At 38.3% G+C, this 18287-nt stretch overlaps 1 protein-coding gene across 12 annotated transcripts in view; it reads left to right on the top strand.

The window, feature by feature from the left end:
- PCNT (pericentrin) overlaps window positions 1–18287 on the top strand; it is an 81765-nt gene that overhangs the window by 45373 nt on the left and 18105 nt on the right. For 9 of the 12 annotated variants that reach the window (XM_068686053.1, XM_068686052.1, XM_068686050.1 and 6 more), the window contains 12 exons: window positions 577–720; window positions 1272–1501; window positions 1910–2029; window positions 2562–2582; window positions 6718–6945; window positions 10073–10243; window positions 11426–11578; window positions 12183–12353; window positions 12613–13731; window positions 14474–15010; window positions 16033–16132; window positions 16565–16719. In XM_068686053.1, the coding sequence (XP_068542154.1) occupies window positions 577–720; window positions 1272–1501; window positions 1910–2029; window positions 2562–2582; window positions 6718–6945; window positions 10073–10243; window positions 11426–11578; window positions 12183–12353; window positions 12613–13731; window positions 14474–15010; window positions 16033–16132; window positions 16565–16719 (3149 nt within the window). The remainder of the gene's footprint in view (window positions 1–576; window positions 721–1271; window positions 1502–1909; window positions 2030–2561; window positions 2583–6717; window positions 6946–10072; window positions 10244–11425; window positions 11579–12182; window positions 12354–12612; window positions 13732–14473; window positions 15011–16032; window positions 16133–16564; window positions 16720–18287) is intronic. The other 3 variants (XM_068686046.1, XM_068686049.1, XM_068686057.1) reach the window with 3 other exon arrangements.

Here is an 18287-nt window from a genome sequence, read left to right as displayed (position 1 = left end):
CATATCATCAGTTTTATTCTCCTTTGTGAAGATTAAGACCTGAAGTATGCTGACTTGGCCTGTATTTTTTGCCTTTATGCAAGGGAATCCTTTATGGTTTCCATGTTCTGGAACTGAAGTCCTTAAAGTTGATCTTCTCTTCCTAATCGTGGCATCTGCTTTCCATTCCTCTTCAGTCTTCTTGGGCTCTGAATCTAGCACTTGATCTTACTTCTTGGAGAGATTGTTTCTTTGAAGGTTTGTCCCCTGTAAAGGACGTATCAGGCTGCCCTACATTCTGAGGTGATCCCAAGTCATCAAGGCTTGATAATCCCCATGTACATTCCACTTTTTTGAGGAGTTTTGTGACATGACAGCCTCATAAAATCTATTACAGTATAGAACTTGTACATGTTTTTCCTCAAGATACTTGAAAAAGCCTAGCTACAGTATAAGCTTGTCACCTTGTATTTCCTTTCAACATCATGCCATTCTTTGTTTACTCATGTTCATTGTTTACTCACGTTTTCAAGCTGTTTTTTTTCCAATATATGAGTTTGTCTGCTGGTTTATTTGCATTCTGACTTGGGATTTCAGGCATTATTGAAGGCTATGTTGCAGAAAAAGCTGCGTTGGAGGAGGCTTTGAATCTGAAAGAAGAGTCTGAGCGTCGCCTTGTTGTGGAGCTGGAGCATATGCGTGAACGTTTCCAGGAGCTAACCCAGGAGCAGGCAATTCTTGGTGAGGAGTGGTTCTAATGATACCAGTGAATTGTCCCGATCTCATGGTTCACTGTCCTTCTCTGTGCTGCTTTTTGACTCTGCACTGAACATTTCAAATAGTGCAATATTGAAAGAAAATGTTGAAAATATTGGGAATTTGGTGTGTGGGGCTTAAACATGGGGTTGGAGCACATCTGGAATGAAATGAATTTGTAGGAGTGAGGATCTTTTGTGCTTTGCAAAAAACCTCTGGGACAGAAAGGGTGTGGAACTGAGGTTGAAAGGGTTGACTGAGGGAGGGAGTTTGAATGACTTCTAGTTAGGAGCAATTTTCTTTTGTAAATATGGTAGTCTTAACAAAGAGGTTTTTAAATTTTTAAGCACGCAGTGGGCAGCTAAGTATCTGACTTTCTTTTGTGTGTCTTTTTAAAACTTCTGGAGTTAGTCAATTTGCTTTTGTTGCTCTCAAAGTACCTGAACATAATATTTTAAATTCAGAGTGGCTTAGGGTTTTTTTGTTGGTCTTTTTGTACCCTACACTGATAATCTTTTTATTTTTGTGTTCTTCAGGTCTACTCAAGGAAGTAGAATTATTAGCAAAGGAGAAATTAGAGCTTCAGTGTCAGGCAGAGAAGGACCATTCCAACTTACGCTCTCAAATGAAAGTTTTGGAGGTGGAATTGGAAGAACAGCTGCATAGTAATCAAAACCTGGCTAAGCAGTTACTGGAGGTTGCTGAATTAAAACAGCAAATCCAAGTCCTTGAAAAACAGCTTAAAAAACAGCGGCAATTCATGGATGTAAGCAAACTTGATATCACACTTACGTGGTTTTGGATATGATAAATATTCTTCTTAGTTGGTGATCGTGACTTGGAAGATGGTTCCTAAAATATGATGATGATTCTTTTCTTTAAATCATGATTTTGATATTCTAGTCTTGCAAGACTAGACTTAAAATAAAGAGGGGAAAAATAAATCTTTTTCTGTAGTATTATGAGACATTTTATCCTTTTTTGAAATTAATTGCTGATGTTAGTTTTTATGTACATTGGAGTTAACTTTTTGTCTTCCACTAAAATTTTAGCTATGCTTTAAGGACTTCTTCACAGCATTCAGAAAACAAAAAAAAATATGTCTTGTTCTCAATATTTTAACGAAATTAAGAGTTTCTAAAAAGGTTTTTATTTTCTCCGTCTGGTTCGGTAGGAACAAGCTATAGAAAGGGAACATGAACGTGATGATTTTCAGCAAGAAATTCAGAAGCTGGAAGAACAGTTAAAACTTTCAGCAAAATTGCAGACTTCGGGAGAGCTGAGAAAGTATGGGGTGAGTAAAATCACGTTTAGTGGCTAATGGAGGCTTACTACAATTAAATGCCAAAAACTATATCTGCTTTCGGGGACTGGCTCTTGAGAGACTTCTTTCCTGTTGTCCAACAGAGCAGGTTCAACTGTCCCCACACCCTTTACATGCATTCCATGTCTGGGCTACATTTAGGGGTGAGAGATTACTTGCGTTGCTTAAAGAGGTAGAAATAAATGCTTTATTTGAACCTATGCATTACAGTAAATGTTCACAGCCTATGCATCTGGTTTACGTAACTATGGAGAAGAAGAATACGGACGCTCTGCTCTACAAAGCACATCTGAGGAAAAGCTTCTGGGTCCCAAACTGGTTTAATGTTTCCAGCTATACCAGTTCTAATAAAAGATATTTTGTCTTTATGCCATGTCCTATTTAAGCTTATAAATCAGTCCTTTTGTTCAGATGCTTGTTTGTTTGATACTTGGTTTCAAAGATTAACTTCTGTTTTTCTTGTGTTTTTTTCTTTTTTTTTGCATAAATGAACATTATACAGAACTATGAATTGATTCTACAGGTAGGGAAAACAACATGAACATGTCTTTAATCTTTCTTTCCTTTTCCTTTCAATCTCTTCTACTAGATATTACTATATATGCTTTTTTCCCATTCTTCCTTTGTCAAGTCTGCTTCAGCTTGACTCAGAGATAAGGATGCATGTTTTAGGATGGCAGAATTCTTGCAGGGGCTGGGAAACTGCTTTCAATTTAGTTTTCTGTCCATAAGTATTTGATTCTTATGGATGGAGTACTGCATCCAGTTCTGGGACCCTCAGAACAAGAAAGATGTCGACCTTTTACAGTGGGTACAAAGGAGGACCCCAATGATGATTAGAGGTCTGGAGCACCTCACCTATGAAGAAAAGCCGAGAGAGCTGGGGATATTTAGCCTGTACAAGAAAGTGTTGTGGGGAAACCTTATTGCAGACTTTCAGTATTGAAAGGGGGCTTATGAGAAAGATGGAGAGACTTTTTACAAGGGTGTGTAGTGATAGGACAAGGAGTAATGTTTTTAAGTGGGAACAGGGTAGATTTAGATTGATTATAAAGAAGAAATTCTTCACTATGAGGGTGGTGAGGCACTGAAACAGGTTGCCCAGAGAAAATGTGGATGTCCCATCCCTGGAAGTAGTCAAGGCTGGGGTTGGGTGGGACCTTAAGCAACCTGGTCTAATGGAAGTTGCCACTGCTTATTGCATGGGAGTTGGAGTTAGATGGTCTTTAATGTCCCTTCCAACCCAAAGCATTCCAGAATTCTTCTGGCCTGTTGTTCAGATATATTATATGCAGTTACTTACATTAAAATTGCCTTTTGGCATGCAAGGGGAAGCTTGCATAAAGATATATAAAGAGATATAATAAAGATAATGGAATTACAATAATATACTGTACCACAGCCTTCAGCTGTTGTTTGTGGCACCGCTCTTAGCAAAACTTCAATGTGTATACTAAATAATTTTCTTTCCATCAATTCATTTATGTTCAGTCTATGAAATTAGAGATGAGGAAAAGGCTGAGGTGCTCAATGCTTTCTTTGCCTCAGTCTTCAGCGGCAACACCAGTTGTTCTCTGGATACCCAGTACCCTGAGCTGGTGGGAGGAGATGGGGAGCAAAATGTGGCCCTTGTGATCCACAAGGAAATGGTTGGTGACCTCCTACAGCACTTAGATGTATGCAAGTCGATGGGGCTGGATGGGATCCACCCGAGGGTACTGAGAGAACAGGTGGAAGAGATGACCAAGCTTCTTTCCATCATTTATCAGCAGTCCTGGCTATCAGGAGAGGTCCCAGTCGACTGGCAGCTAGCAAACATGACACCCATCTACAAGAAGGGCCGGAGGGTAGTCCCGGGAAACTATAGGCCTGTTAGTTTCACTTCAGTGCCAGGGAAGCTCATGGAGCAGATGATCTTGAGTGTCATCGTGTGGCACTTCCAGGGCAACCAAGTGATCAGGCTCAATCAGCACGGCCTTATGAAAGGCAGGTTCTGCTTGATGAACCTGATCTCTTTGTCACTTCTATGACAAAGTGACGCGCTTAGTGGATGAGGGAAAGGCTGTGGATGTGGTCTACCTTGACTTCAGTAAGGCTTTTGACACCATTTCCCACAGCGTTCTACTCAAGAATCTGGCTGCTCATGGTTTGGACTGGCGTATGCTTTGTTGTGTTAAAAACTGTCTGTGTATCCGGGCCCAAAGAGTCATGGTGAATGGAGTCAAATCCAGTTGGAGGCCAGTCACTAGTAGAGTCCCCCGGGGCTCAGTACTGGGGCCGGTCCTCTTTAGTATCTTTATTGATGATCTGGGTGAGGGGATCGAGTGCACCCTCAGTAAGTTTGCAGATGACACCAAGTTAGGTGCGTGTGTCGATCTGCTCGAGGGTAGGAAGGCTCTGCAGGAGGATCTGGATAGACTGCACCGATGGGCTGAGGCCAACTGCATGAAGTTCAACAAGGCCAAGTGCCGGGTCCTGCACCTGGGGCGCAATAACCCCAAGCAGAGCTCCAGGCTGGGAGATGAGTGGTTGGAGAGCTCCCAGGCAGAGAAGGACCTGGGAGTGATGGTGGACAGTCGGCTGAATATGAGCCAGCAGTGTGCTCAGGTGGCCAAGAAGGCCAACGGCATCCTGGCTTGTATAAGAAGCAGTGTGGCCAGCAGGGCTAGGGAAGTGATCGTCCCCCTGTACCCGGCTCTGGTGAGGCTGCACCTCAAGTACTGTGTTCAGTTTTGGGCCCCTCACTACAAGAAGGGTGTTGAGGTGCTGGAGCAAGTCCAGAGGAGGGTGACAAAGCTGGTGAGGGGTCTGGAGAACAAGTCTTACAAGGTGCAGCTGAGGGAACTGGGATCATTCAGCCTGGAGAAAAGGAGGCTCAGGGGCGACCTTATCGCTCTCTGTAGGTACTTCAAAGGAGACTGTAGTAAGGTGGTGGTTGGTCTATTCTCCCATGTGCCTGGTGACAGGATGAGGGGCTAAAGTTGTGCCGGGGAGGTTTAGGTTGGATATTAGGAAGAACTTCTTTACCAAAAGGGTTGTTAGGCATTGGAATGGGCTGCCCAGAAAAGTGGTTGAGTCACCATCCCTGGAGGTCTTTAAAAGACGTTTAGGTGTAGAGCTCAGGGATATGGTTTAGTTGGGGGCTTGTTAGTGTTAGGTCAGAGGTTGGACTCGGTGATCTTGGAGGTCTCTTCCAACCTAGGTGCTTCTGTGATTATATAAAACAGTGTTATAGAAGCAAATCATGTATGAACAGCTGAATCTGTGGCAGAGTGAATTATCCATGCTGGAAGACACCAGATTGTCACCTGCCTTCTGTAACCTCTGATAGGAGCTCATTAGATTTATTTTTAGAAGTAGAGTGGTTATATATCATTCTGCACTCATCTTGGTTTCTCATTTACTTTGATACCATGCATTATGACTTTCTGAGGCCGTATCACACATACAGCCTACATGTTCTTTGTATTGTGGCAAAGATCAGAAAAAGGATGGCAAAGATTTTACTTTGAAGTCCATGTGATTTGTTGAAGATAGATCTCTACCCAGAAGGTATACCTCTGTGGCAGTCTTTCATTAACTCTTGAACATACAGAATCATAAAGGATGTATGTAAACTTATTCAAAGTATGTCAGAGTGTTAAGGCCATATCTTGCTTTCCATCCAAGATTGTTAGATGGATGATAGTTGTTTACGAACCACTAGTGTTTATGTGGCTTAGTAAAGGGAAAGTTCTGAAAAACATAAGACAAAAGAAAATAAAACATAAGAAAAACATAGATGATGTAACTATTTGCAGCCTCTCTCAAAAGGATCAAAACTTAATGGAGAAAGGGACACAATGGAGGTAGCTAAGCACATGACATTTGTGGGTAGGATGAGGTATGTCTGCAGTCTGCCACAACACATCAGAACAGTTCTTACATAGTTGCTTAGTGAATCTGTATTGTCAATGACTGCTTACCTTGCACCGAAACAACTCAGCTCATTTGAAGTTTTAATTTCTGCATGTAGTAGTTAGAGGTTCATAGTTTTTCCCTTTGCTCTTCAAGGTACATGAGTGGGATTATTTTGTGAAAAAGTGCTGACTGGTGCTTGGAGCTACCATCTGAGAGTTTTCCATGGGGATGAAGGTTGTGGAAGTGTTTCCTTATCTGCAGAATTGTAGCACTAGCTTTCTAGCAATGTAATATTAGACATTGATTAAGTTGCATATTTTTCTTTCAATTCTTGGTGTTTTCTTTCAAACTGTAGTTTCCAGAAGTAATGAAAAAGGCTTCTGAGGTTATAGAAATACATCCAATGCTATTAGTAATAATCCATTTAATCTTGAGTATTTTATCTTAAATTAAATAAAGTTCCTTTTGATGAGCATTGGGACTAGAGTGTATACTTCCTTGCAGCATTTTGCTAGACTATTAAAAATATAAAGTGTGTGTAATCAGTTGTGTATTTAAGAGCCGCTGCATTTGGAAAACAAGACTTCAGGAAGTTACTTCTTTATCCTTTCTCCACGTCTGATTTTATTCTTTTCTGGGATCTTAGTATTAGTTTAGTTCATAGTAGAATTCTTCGTGCTTAGCATGAAATGACTCTTGCCTCCAACTGGAAGCTTCTTACATTGCCTGAATATCTATATAATGTGTTTTCCGTATAGGTAGACTCTCTGCAAGCAGAAATAAAAGAGAAAATGGATGATTACAATAAGCTGTTATTAGAAAATGAGGAAAAGCATCAAGAAATCATAGCTCGTGATAAAGAGATAGAAAAACTGGTGGCACAAGTACAAGAACTGGAGCAGAGCAGTACTGAAGTCTCAAAGACCGTTAACTACTTGGAACAACAGCTACAGAAAATGAAGAAAGTAGAAACCGAATTAAAACAGGTAACTTTAAAATAATTAATTGGAAAGACATTAGGCAGACAATGTCTTTTGTAGCAAATATCAATGACTCTGTTACAGTGTTCTTTGAGACTATTCCTTGCATTCAAGGGTGAGTTAAACCATTTTATTAATGGCAGACATTGCAGCCAATGTTTTAAACGACCTCTGCATTTATGGACCGTAAGCCAACTTATTATATTGCCAGCTGTCGTGTTTTGGTGGATCAAAGGTTTTCTTCTCTGGAAGTTCCTGAGAGATAGTATTACTAAATATTAAATCTGGTGGGTCTTCAATAAGCAACTTTGTTAAAATTATATGAACTTAATCAGTAACTCTTCTTGCTATATGCCACTGGAGCCAGGTTTTTTGCCATGCTCCCACAATTTTTGTTACTACAGGAGATTTAAATACAGCTTAATTAATGGATTTGCATACCGTTTAGCAAAATTGTCTCCTCCCAGACATCTCAATAACCTTTTCTACCTTGTTAGGCTAAATGTTTGTTTCCTCCCAGCAATTTTCTTTCAATAACTGTTGTTTGTGTGTCTGTCAAGTTTGAGGACTTGGGAGTAGTGTGATCTAAACTAAATATTCTCTATTATTCTGTAAATAGTTGCTTCCATTATTTTTGACTTTAAAAATTGTGAACAAAATATTTTTATTTTAACTTAGTCTGAACGTGATATAGACTAGCCAGTTTTAGTGTAAGTACTACTATTACTGTCTATTTGGCACTTGTGAGATTGTATCTGGAGAATTGTTCAAGACTCCCCTGAACAAGAAAGACAGGGGAATATTAGAGCAAGCTTAATAAAGGTCCAACAAGTTAAGATGGTTGGGGGACTGAAGTAAATGATTTATGAGGGGAAGCTGAAAGACGGGGTTTGTTTGTCTTTGTGGAGATCATATTGTTGCCAACAACCATATAATGGGAAGTTAGAGAGAATATGAAACCTTGAGTTGCATGCTGAAAGGATGAAAAAATACAAGCATAAACTGCAACAAGGAAAATTCCAACTAAATGGCAGTGGGAAAAGTCATACTGGGGTCAGTCAACATTTGAAAAAGATATTCAGAGTGGCAGTGGTTTCTCTGAAATGTCTAGAATTTGGCTGTCCAAGGCCCTGACCAGAGCCAAGTTTGTTCTGCTGTCAGAGGTTGAACCAGAGACTCTAGAGACCTAAGCTATTTGGTAATTTAATACAAATTCGTGAAAGCTTTGTGTTTTTTTTTTTCTGTTTAGTTTGCTTTGGAGTGGACAGAGACTGCAATATGTTTGTCCCTGAAATTTTGCTTTTTGTCCAGGCTTTCTTTTATCCATGTGAATTAAAAACATTCTTTTAGCTCTCTGAATGTCCTAGTCAATTGGTTGTTCTTAAAGCTCATAAGCCAAATTTAGACTCTTTTGAGAAACTAATTCACCAGTTTTAAACAAGGTTACAGCTTTGAATTTACTAACAGTAGTCATTGTAATATTTTGACATGAAGCAATTCTGTGCAGAAAATAGATGTCAAATGAGCTCTCAATGATTGCAAGTCATTAAGTTTTTCTATAAAAATATATTTGATTTGAATGGCGACTATAATTTTTACTACCCCCAAAATTCCAACATACAAAAATATAGGCACTGCAGCTAACAGAGACTAGTGCTAATATGAAATAGGCCTTGAAAAGAATAACTTTGAATACGGAACAGTATCTTTTTGTGAAGAACAGTGTCTTAATTCACAGTCATCAGATCTATTTATCACGTCATCTGCCTAGAGTAGGTATTCTTTGTTCTTTTCTGGCCCAATTTCTTTCAGCTGCCCAGGTTGTTGGTAAATAACATTGATGGTTTTGGTTAGGGTTGTGCTGGGAGAGGCTTGGCCCTTCTGAGTTGATGGCCCATTCTTTTGCTTTGAGGTTTTGCAAGTGGGACTCACTTGAGGAGCCTGTTATCCTTATCCGACATGTTTTGCAATCAGGCAAAGGTGGTACCACAGTATGCTCTAACTGCACGGGCATCCAGAATCAGGTTTTACATTGATGCTTTGCATAAAGCTCTGTTTTTTGCCTGGGTTGCTACTTGCTTTTGCTGGGTCACTGTTATGAGATTAGAACATAGCAACAGAAGAATGTTAAGAGAAACATTACTCTTGTGTGCTGAGCTGTGCAGACACCATGACACACTTGTAGCTCTGCTGTGCAATAAATGGAAGAACATCTGAGGGGAAGTGGCCTGGTTCTGCAGTAATCCAGATCTGCATGTAGTTATTGGGAGCTTTTTGTGAGTGATCAAGATGAACTTCAAAATGGTGCGGATAATGTCTGGTCTTTTTAGTTGACATCGAAACTGAAGATAGACACCGGTGTTGTTTGGGTTTCACCATAGTGTATGGCAGCAGAAGACCTGAGGGGCTGGTTAATATCACAGATACTATGTGATGGCAAGAAAAATTCATCATAACTTAACTGGCTGTATCCCCTGTAATTTCCCCTTTCCTCTTGTGTGCTTTGTGTATGTGGGGACTGTCCCAGAGCTGCCAGAAGGCCAGTGGGGACTGCTTAGAGGCTGGTGGGTAGAAGTCCAACGGACTCTTCAGTATCTGCATAAAGTTTTGAGCAGCTCTTTTAAATACGTGTTGTTGGGCATGCTGTTTTGGTAGTGTGGTACAACATAAACTTTCTATTTTTTTTTTACTTTTATTGATGTCTCTTTCATTTTAAGATCAGAAAGTGCTATCCATGTACTCTGGGTTTTAACTTTCTTTAATTAGATAAAAAATAGTAAATTTATTTTTGGCAAATTATATAATGAATGGAAAATAATCCTTCTGTTAGAGGTATGTTTATTGAGCTATGGTCAGAATAAGTGTTGAACAGCAGGAATAAAGGAAGAAAACTACGTCAACTTGTTAGATCACAAATCTGATGCAAAAATGTAGTGCTGGTGCTTCATTTTTTGATTTATCATGATATATTTGTAGGAGGTGTTTGGTCTACCCAAAACTCTCCACCTCTTATATTTAGCTTGTTCTTACATTGGATTTTTCTGGGAAAAATAAGTTTTCTGGTAGAATTATTCTGTCCAGATGGGTTTGTATATTGACAGCAATTAACTCTAACATAAAAATTCCTTTGCAGGATAAAGAAGCATTGCAACAGCAGCAGTACAATAACCTTATTCAAATCTCTGCCCTACAATCTAAATTGGATGAAGCAAGGCACAGAGTACCCACAGAAGGCACTTCTGACCAAGGGCTGAAGGAACAGTTACAAGCAGAACAGGAAGCACTTGAGAGGAAAGAGGGAGAGGTAATCTTGAGTTTTGTTAGTGTTCAGTAGATTTTGGGGTCGCTTACATAATTCTAGAATCACTTTGTGCTGAGAATTTAAGCCATTCAAAGATCAAATGACAAAAGTTCATGTACTAAATGTGCCTTTTTGACTTGTATTCTCTGTGGTTTGGTGTTAACTAATCTTCCATTTTTTTATTTGTTTTATTGTCCATCTGTCTGTCTCCCATTCCTCTGGAAATTGTCTTGTGATGATTCACATCAGCTTTGATTGATCAATTTCTGTTATAAACTGATTTTCTTTCCCCCCCCCAAAGTTGAGGTGCAGCAGGAAACAGATAAATTTTTGTTTGAGATTAAGTGATGATCCTTTTAAGAACAGGAGGGCCAGTGATGCCCTCCTGTGATGGTGTCATCTGACCCTCTACAATTTGTGGGCCAGAGAATTTTAGCGATGAGTACTTGTACCAAGCTAAGCTAAAGTGCAATGTAAATGATAACATTATTTAGACCTTTTTTTGGGTGCACACCCACATACTCATCCCTCATGCAGTATTTTTATGTAATTTTGCACAATTACTTTTGCATATGTAATATACAAACATACAGTCCAATTTAGGATGTGTAAAGAAAATAAAGCATGGATGACCCTTCAGTTAACTACACCTTTGTTTCACAAGCAGTAAGCTAATAAAAACACATTTTTTGCACGTTGAAGTTTTGTATCTCTAGAAGTCTTATTTCAGGTGTCACTAGTCCTTCTTAAAGCACTTGAACCTCACTACACAGTAAGGCAAGAGAGAGAAACTGTGAGAAATATGTAGTTATTGACTCTCTTACAGAGCAAAGTTGTCAATGTTCAGATTTTTTTTTTTTTGACAGTTGTGTACTGGGATTAGCACTGCAGTGCTAATTTCCCTCTTAAAAGAGGAGGAGAATGGTGTTTGGGTTAGATTTTATTTTAAAGAAAACAGGCAACCACCATTGCAGCAGTTTGGTACCTATCTGAGTAGCTGGAATACTAGCTTCTTACTCTTTTTATGTCTCAGATATTTTGTTAATTTATTTAATTAGGGAGAGTTTAAACCATAGAATCTGCTGAAGCTATTTGTTCTAACTAAACATAGCAATGAGTGAAACTTTATTTCCTGCTTAAATAGGAGACAAAATTAAAACAGCTATGCATCTTCTTTATTTCTAGATTGCAAGCTTGTTAGAGCAACTAGATCAATATAAAGATAAATTGACCAGTAAAAATGAGGAGATATTGCAGCTGAACTTGCAGCTAGAGTTGCAAAAAAACCTCAGCACTTCCAGCATCAGCCAGCTTCAGCTAGAGAATGCGTGCTTGAAGGTAGGTTTTCTTGGCTTCAGTGTGTTCCAGGTAAAACTTCAGATACCTCCTTTCTTGAGTGTTGTGGTCTTTATCTCATAATGTAATAAATATGTACTTTGTTTCTGTTGTCAAGAGATTATTGTATTCCTGTTGGGAAAAGATATCTAGAACAACAACAAAAACAAACAAAATAAAATGATACTATAGATTCATGCTTATGGCGTTATCTTCTGTGTTCATTTGACGCTAAAAGCTTAGCTTTTTTTCTGGTCCTGATAGACTGAACCTGCAGCATTGCTGTATAGTAAACATGACACTCTTTTGTATGCATTCCTGACTGACCTCTATGGCCACAGCAAATGTTGTTAAGTTATAAAACTGGTTGGTTGTCGGTATGGCAATTAGTGTTTATCTGTTACCTTGAAAGTTAAGGAACATTGTGGCGATTTAATCCAGTTGTACAAAACCAAATGAGGTAGCTATTGTTGTGTTTTTTTTTTTTTTTTAAATTAACATTATAGTAAGGAGGAGAATGTTTAAGTAAAGCCCTTAGGACTGTTTTGCTACTAGGCTGGGGGAGAAAGTAAGTCCTTTTGAATGAGACTGCTGTTTTTCTCGACAGGAGGATCTAACAAAACTTCATGTAAAGCAAAATCAGGATTTACGTATTAGTGATACCTTAGCTCTGTCATTCCCGGAAGCACTACTTAAAGAAAAGAATCAAGAAATTGATCATTTGAATGAACAAATGAAAAGACTCAAGCATGAGCTAGAGAACACTCTGGAGAACACAGTAAGAAAATTTACTAGTAGTTCTGTGCTTTATTTTGATGTAAACAACATGTACAGAATCAAATTGCAAATGAAGACTGTTTGATATTTCTCTTAGGAAAGTAGAGAGTATTCTGAGTAGCTACCCACCTGAAATCTGTAATTGTTTCTGCTGTCAAATGTGTGATTTTAAAAAAACAAAACAGAAGTAGTTTGAATTCTGTGTGCAATAGCAATTCTTCCTATGCATATTAATATTCAGACCTTATCCTTTTGCTCAGGTTGTAGAAAACCAAAAATCTGAAATCGAAGAACTCAGATCTCTCATTGAGCACCTTCGTAGTGACCAGGAACGGCTGCGTAAGGACAAAGATGAAGAGGTAGAGCAACTTCATGGTGTAATTGAGAAACTTCAAAAAGAGTTGGCGCAGTTTGGACCAGTATGCCATGAAGTCAGTGACAACCAAAGTGATGTTTATCAACTTGGATTGGAAAAATCAGCAGAAGACCTTCAGAATGAATTGAAGGGATTGACAGATTTTCAGGGTGATACTGATGCGGACAGAAGAAATGCGTTGCTAATCACTAATGTGAGAGAACTTCAGGAAAAGCTAGAGCTTGTCTCAACTGCTAGAGAAGCTCTGCAGCAGCAACTGGAAGACAAAGAATCACAGTTGAAAATGGAAGTGGAAATTTTAGAGAAAAAATGCCAAAATGCACAGGAGTCATCAAAGCAGCACCTTGCAGAACTAACCTCTCTAAGAATACAGTACAATGCACTTCAGGAAGAATACAGCCTTTTCCAAAAACGCGCATCTCAGAGAGAGGTTGAAGCAAGAATTACTACTTCTCGCATTCAAGAACTTGAAGAAACTCTGAAAGAGAGGGAAGCAAGTATTCTAGAAAAAGATACACAAATGAAGATAATGACAGATCAGAGAGAAGCTGACAAAAATGAGTTGCAATACTTAACAAAACAAGCAGCAGAACTTGAAACTGAATTGAAAAAGAAAGATGCAAATCAGGCTCAAGATGTTTATAGTCTTCAGTTACAAGTTTCTAGACTTGATTTTCAGGTGCAAACACTGAATCAGAAAGAAGCAGCTAATCAGAGAGAAATCAATGAACTGCGAGGTAGCACTGCAAAATTGAAAGATCAGATCAAGGCATACGTGAAAGAGCTTGAAGCCTTACAATTGGAAAGAGATGAACTTATTTCACAGTTGAAGTTGTTCAAGTCAAAGGAGCAATGTAATAATGAAGATGCTAACTTTCTCAAGGTATTCAGCCAAGGAGGAAGAAAAGGTGAAACCCCTAAAAAAGGAATGGAGGAATTGGAAGGAGAGGAAGCTTATGTTGATCAGTCATTTCCAGTTTTGCTTTCCCCAGCTGATATACTGGTATGTAATTATTTTATTAATAGTATTATGCTGTTGTTTTAAATAAGCCAATATTGTGAGTCTCTACAGCCCTATCGTTATTCCTTTCAGTGCTGTAATAGTAGAAATAAAAGTGCTGATGGCCTGTACTACTACAGGTTCTAAGAAAGGGTGAAAATGAATATATAAATGTTATATAAATGGATGTAATGAAAATTAGGAAATTAACTAAAATGAAAGCTGGAGGTGCAGCAAAAAGGTGTTTGTTTCTCCTGAGCTGAAATGACAGGTACAGGAACTGTACACAGAGCTTTTATTTTAACTGTTTTGTTTGTTTGTTTGTTTTTTTCCAGTGCCCTGGGTCAGGAATTAAGATAGTTAGGGGAGATTTGTCAAATCAGGAAAGCAACATGTTTTGATTTTTATTTATTTAAAAGTAGGATGATCATCTACATAGCTGCAAGGAATATTGTTTTTCCTGTTTGATGCAAAAGTCAGCTCTGCTGAAATAGGTACACTTTCTTATTGTATGGGATTTTTTTTCCCTTTGATGATACACTTTTTTAAAAAAGCCTGTTTAGTTTGTATATCAAATAAACTAAAGTGTTGGATTATTGTATAAAATCTGGGAATAGTAATAGATTTGATTATAAATTCTGCAATGAGTTTAAAAACTATATGTTTATATATATATATATAAATATATTTCAGTTTGTAAAATCATATTTAAATTGCATTAAGAAATTGTTTTATCTCATTGTAGGAAAAAGATGAAGTTATGTTTGACTCTATGACTCACAACACAAATATAAAATCTCAGATTAAACAATCACAGGAAGATACCTCAAATCAGGAAATGGACATGATGAACAGATCTGAAGAGAAGCAAAATTTGAAAAAGCATTGTCAACTAACATTGGAAAATGATCAAAGTCCTGATTCTCCAAAAAACAATTTGAACATCTGCTATAGTAAAGAAACACGGAAAGATTTCCAGGATTTCATTGTGGATATGGCTTTGTGGGGTTCACCTGAGATTGTGAGGAAGGAAGATACAAGCATAGAACTTGAACCAGTGCTTCATGTGACACCCTTTTCAGAAGCTGAAAACACAGATTTTGAAGTGGTACACGTTAGGTCATCCCTTCAAGGAGATAATTCTCTTTTGATGGGGTTTTCTAACCTGTATGAAAATGGCAGTGAAGAAGCAGTGCTGGGAGTAGATGTAAAATCTCCAGTTTTCTCTGAAAGTACCTATTCTGTTGATGACAATGAACATGTTATCGAGAAAAACTTGTTGGTAAGTGATATTTCATACCTTGATTTAATTGTATTTACACAAGAATGCTCAGCTCTGTTCCCATCCTAAATCATTGTTGGGCGATTGGCTCTATGTAGTGGAAAATTACACACAGACACACAGAGGGTACTAATAGCGTTGTTCTGGATGTACCACGGTTAGAACCTCTCTCACTGTCAGATACTGGAGCAAACTCTGGGCTGTATGTAAAGGGAATATCTTCCTGCAGAGTTCAGCTTCTCTCGGACACTCAAAACTTAAATTGACAGGCTCTGATAGAGGCCAGAGAATTTGGGCTTGTTTGGGTTTTTTGGCTCCACATGAAATTGAGCATGGCTCTTATTGTGGTGGTGCAGTGGGCCATTCCTGAGAGAGGTTCCCCTTTGTATATTGGAACTTTATAGTGAACTTTTAATCGTTTTTGATTTGAAAATGAAGAATCGTCTGGATGCTGACACAACAGTGGATGTTGTGTGTGTGATTTCAGTTTGGCTTTTGGGGAGCCTCCTTGTGAGCTGTCCTTAAGATCAAGTCCACTGTTATACCCCCGTAGACTGAAGAGATTTCAGTAGAGGCTTATAATTTCTCCTCAATTACCATATTTTATATTTTAAATTGCACAGTATTGAAATTTCTTCTTATGCTGCAGAAATCAAGTTTTGTTCTACTTGCAAGTTGTAAAGTGTATGTAATGTTCCTATTTCTTCCATTTTACTACAGAAAAGTATCTAAAGGGAAATTATTTACAGTATTCCTCAGAATGACACATCATCTGAGACTAAATGTGAACGCTTCTCTTTCAAAGATTCTTCTGTTTCTTAAGGCTACTGAAAGAGAAAATTGTAGACAGAATGATTTTCAAGGTGTACTGGTGCTGCATGTGCTGTCATATTTGCTGCCTCTAACTCTTTGAAGGAGTAGGCATTTACTCAAGTCAGCATCAGTAACAAAGGTTCTATAAATAGAGACAGCTCAACAGCTGGATTGAGAAAACTAAGTTAATGTGAAAAATTGTTTCCAAGCAGATGAGAGAAGCAGATAATCTAACCCCATCTGATTTGGGAGATGACATAAGATCAAGAGGATCTGCCACAGATGTGATGAGCAATGAATATGGCAGCAGTAAGTTCAACTTTGTAGATTCCTTTCACTTTTTTGATAGCTTCAGGAGAAAACTATTCTAACGTCGCCACTTTCCCTGATTTTCTTTTACTGTGCATCTTTTATTTGGTATCTGTGCCTTTCTTAGTTGGTCCAGAAGACAGTCACGCTAGTGAAAGCCTACTTTTCCCTCTTCGTCCCCTTTCATACTGGATAGGAGACATGGAGTTTTATTGAGTCTTAACTTAAAATCATTATCGTCGTTCCTGGTGCTAAAGGCGACTTCTAACCTTTTTACCTGCTTAAGTTGGTTCGGGTCAACCTCTTATAAGAGATTTCAATCAGCTAACCATGCATTTATGCTAGCAGAAGGAATCGGTTATTTGCAAGCGGTTATGCTGGTTTCATGTTCTCTTCAGCTTTCTAACACCTGGGGGCTGTCTCTTTCTCTAGGTACCAGCTCAAATTTGGCAGCTAAACTAAAGCAGGAGCTACAACCATCAGACCACCTAGATGCTAGTTTCATGGCTTACATGCAGTACCGTGGCATGTTTTCAGAGGTTATGGAATCAATGAGAGAAAAGGAAGTACTTTCACCACAGCTGAAGGTAATATATTGTTAACATAAACATGCTATGAAATTAAAACTGAAACAGTAGAAAGGAAATGCTAATATAAAATGGAGTTAGCTGTTGGTTTCTAAGCTAACTGCTTTAGAAAATTTACACAGTGAACTGTTCTGCAATGTTTTAAACCTCAAGTTGATTATGATTCTTGAGACAAGCAAAAATGACTCATATATAACAAGCCTGTTGACTTGCTTGTTTTGCTAGGACAACACTGGTGATGTTCCAGCATGTGGCAGGACTGATTTGTTGATTGATGAGTTTATCTCAGAGGCTTTACAGAAAGCTGTTTCATAAAGAAATATATATAGTTGAAATGGTGCTCCCTTGCCTGTTTTTGACATTCTGATCTGATGGAGATCTGTGGAAACACCACTGTATGGAGGGATCTTTCAGATGGTTCAAGGAGGAAAAATATACACAAGACTGAGCAATGATTGCTTACTCCATTAAAGCGAGTTCAAGAAGGTATATATCCCAGGGACTCTTTTGGTGCTGTAGCTGAGCAAGCTCTCTGTGATTCCAGCAATTCCAGCTGGTAGAAGGGAGAAATTCAGTGTTCCAAATCATCTCCTGTGTGAGGATGGCAAGAAGTACAAGGCTTAGTGTGGTAGACTACAGGGTTTTTTAGTACAATACTATTTGAAGAAACTTAACTAATATAAAACTAGAAGTATACTTCCCAGTGTGTACTTGCTGCCTCCCAAAATGTCTAACAGACACTTTCATCAAGCTCGGAAAATGAAGGAAGATCTGAAAAAGTAGAGATTTTTTTTTTTTTATTTAGTTGCTTTTATGGATCATCAGTTACTGACTGGAAGATCTAAGTGCATGTTCCGATGCTGAATGTTTAGTATGACATTTCAGTGTGCTTCTGCTTCTCTTGTTAATATTTACTAAAGGGTTGCATCATTAAGCATTCCTTCTTGAAGTATTCAGTATTTTGATTCCAGATGCAGAAAAGCAACTTGGGTTGATTCAAAAGTAAAGTCATGCAGAGAAGTGCAAAGGAGAATACAAAAAGTTAAGGAAAAATACCTTGTATTGTTGTAGTAGTAGTAGTAAGTAGCAATGAGAAAGAGTTCTATGTCAAGGTTGGGGTATTTCTGGTTAAATGTACATAGAAGATGATTTAAATCTCCAGTGACATTCCTCATAATGAGACCAGAAAACATTTGTGCGTGATGTAATAACTTGTGAATGGAGAATTTTATTTAATAGAGATTATTTTACCCAATAATGTCAAAGGAAACAGTTTCTACTGTGTAAATTAGGATTATGTACAAATAACATCTCTCAAAATAATCAATCTGCTAAATTAAGACAAGGTTGTCTAAATATATAATTTTATGTCATCACTGGAGTTTAATAATATGACTTGATAGAACTTGATCTATTCCCGGAAAAAGTGTTTAAGGGGTGTGTGTGCATATTCTGAGTTTACTAAGCATGTTAAGTGCCAGGGCAGAACTTCATGCCTTTATTGATGTTACAGCCTAGGACAGCCACCTTATTTTTGTTGTCTAGTCCTATCAGATTCCACTCATACA

Source organism: Anas acuta, chromosome 6 (genome assembly GCF_963932015.1).
Source record: "Anas acuta chromosome 6, bAnaAcu1.1, whole genome shotgun sequence".
NCBI lineage: Eukaryota > Metazoa > Chordata > Aves > Anseriformes > Anatidae > Anas > Anas acuta.
This window is presented reverse-complemented; position numbering and strand designations above follow the sequence as displayed.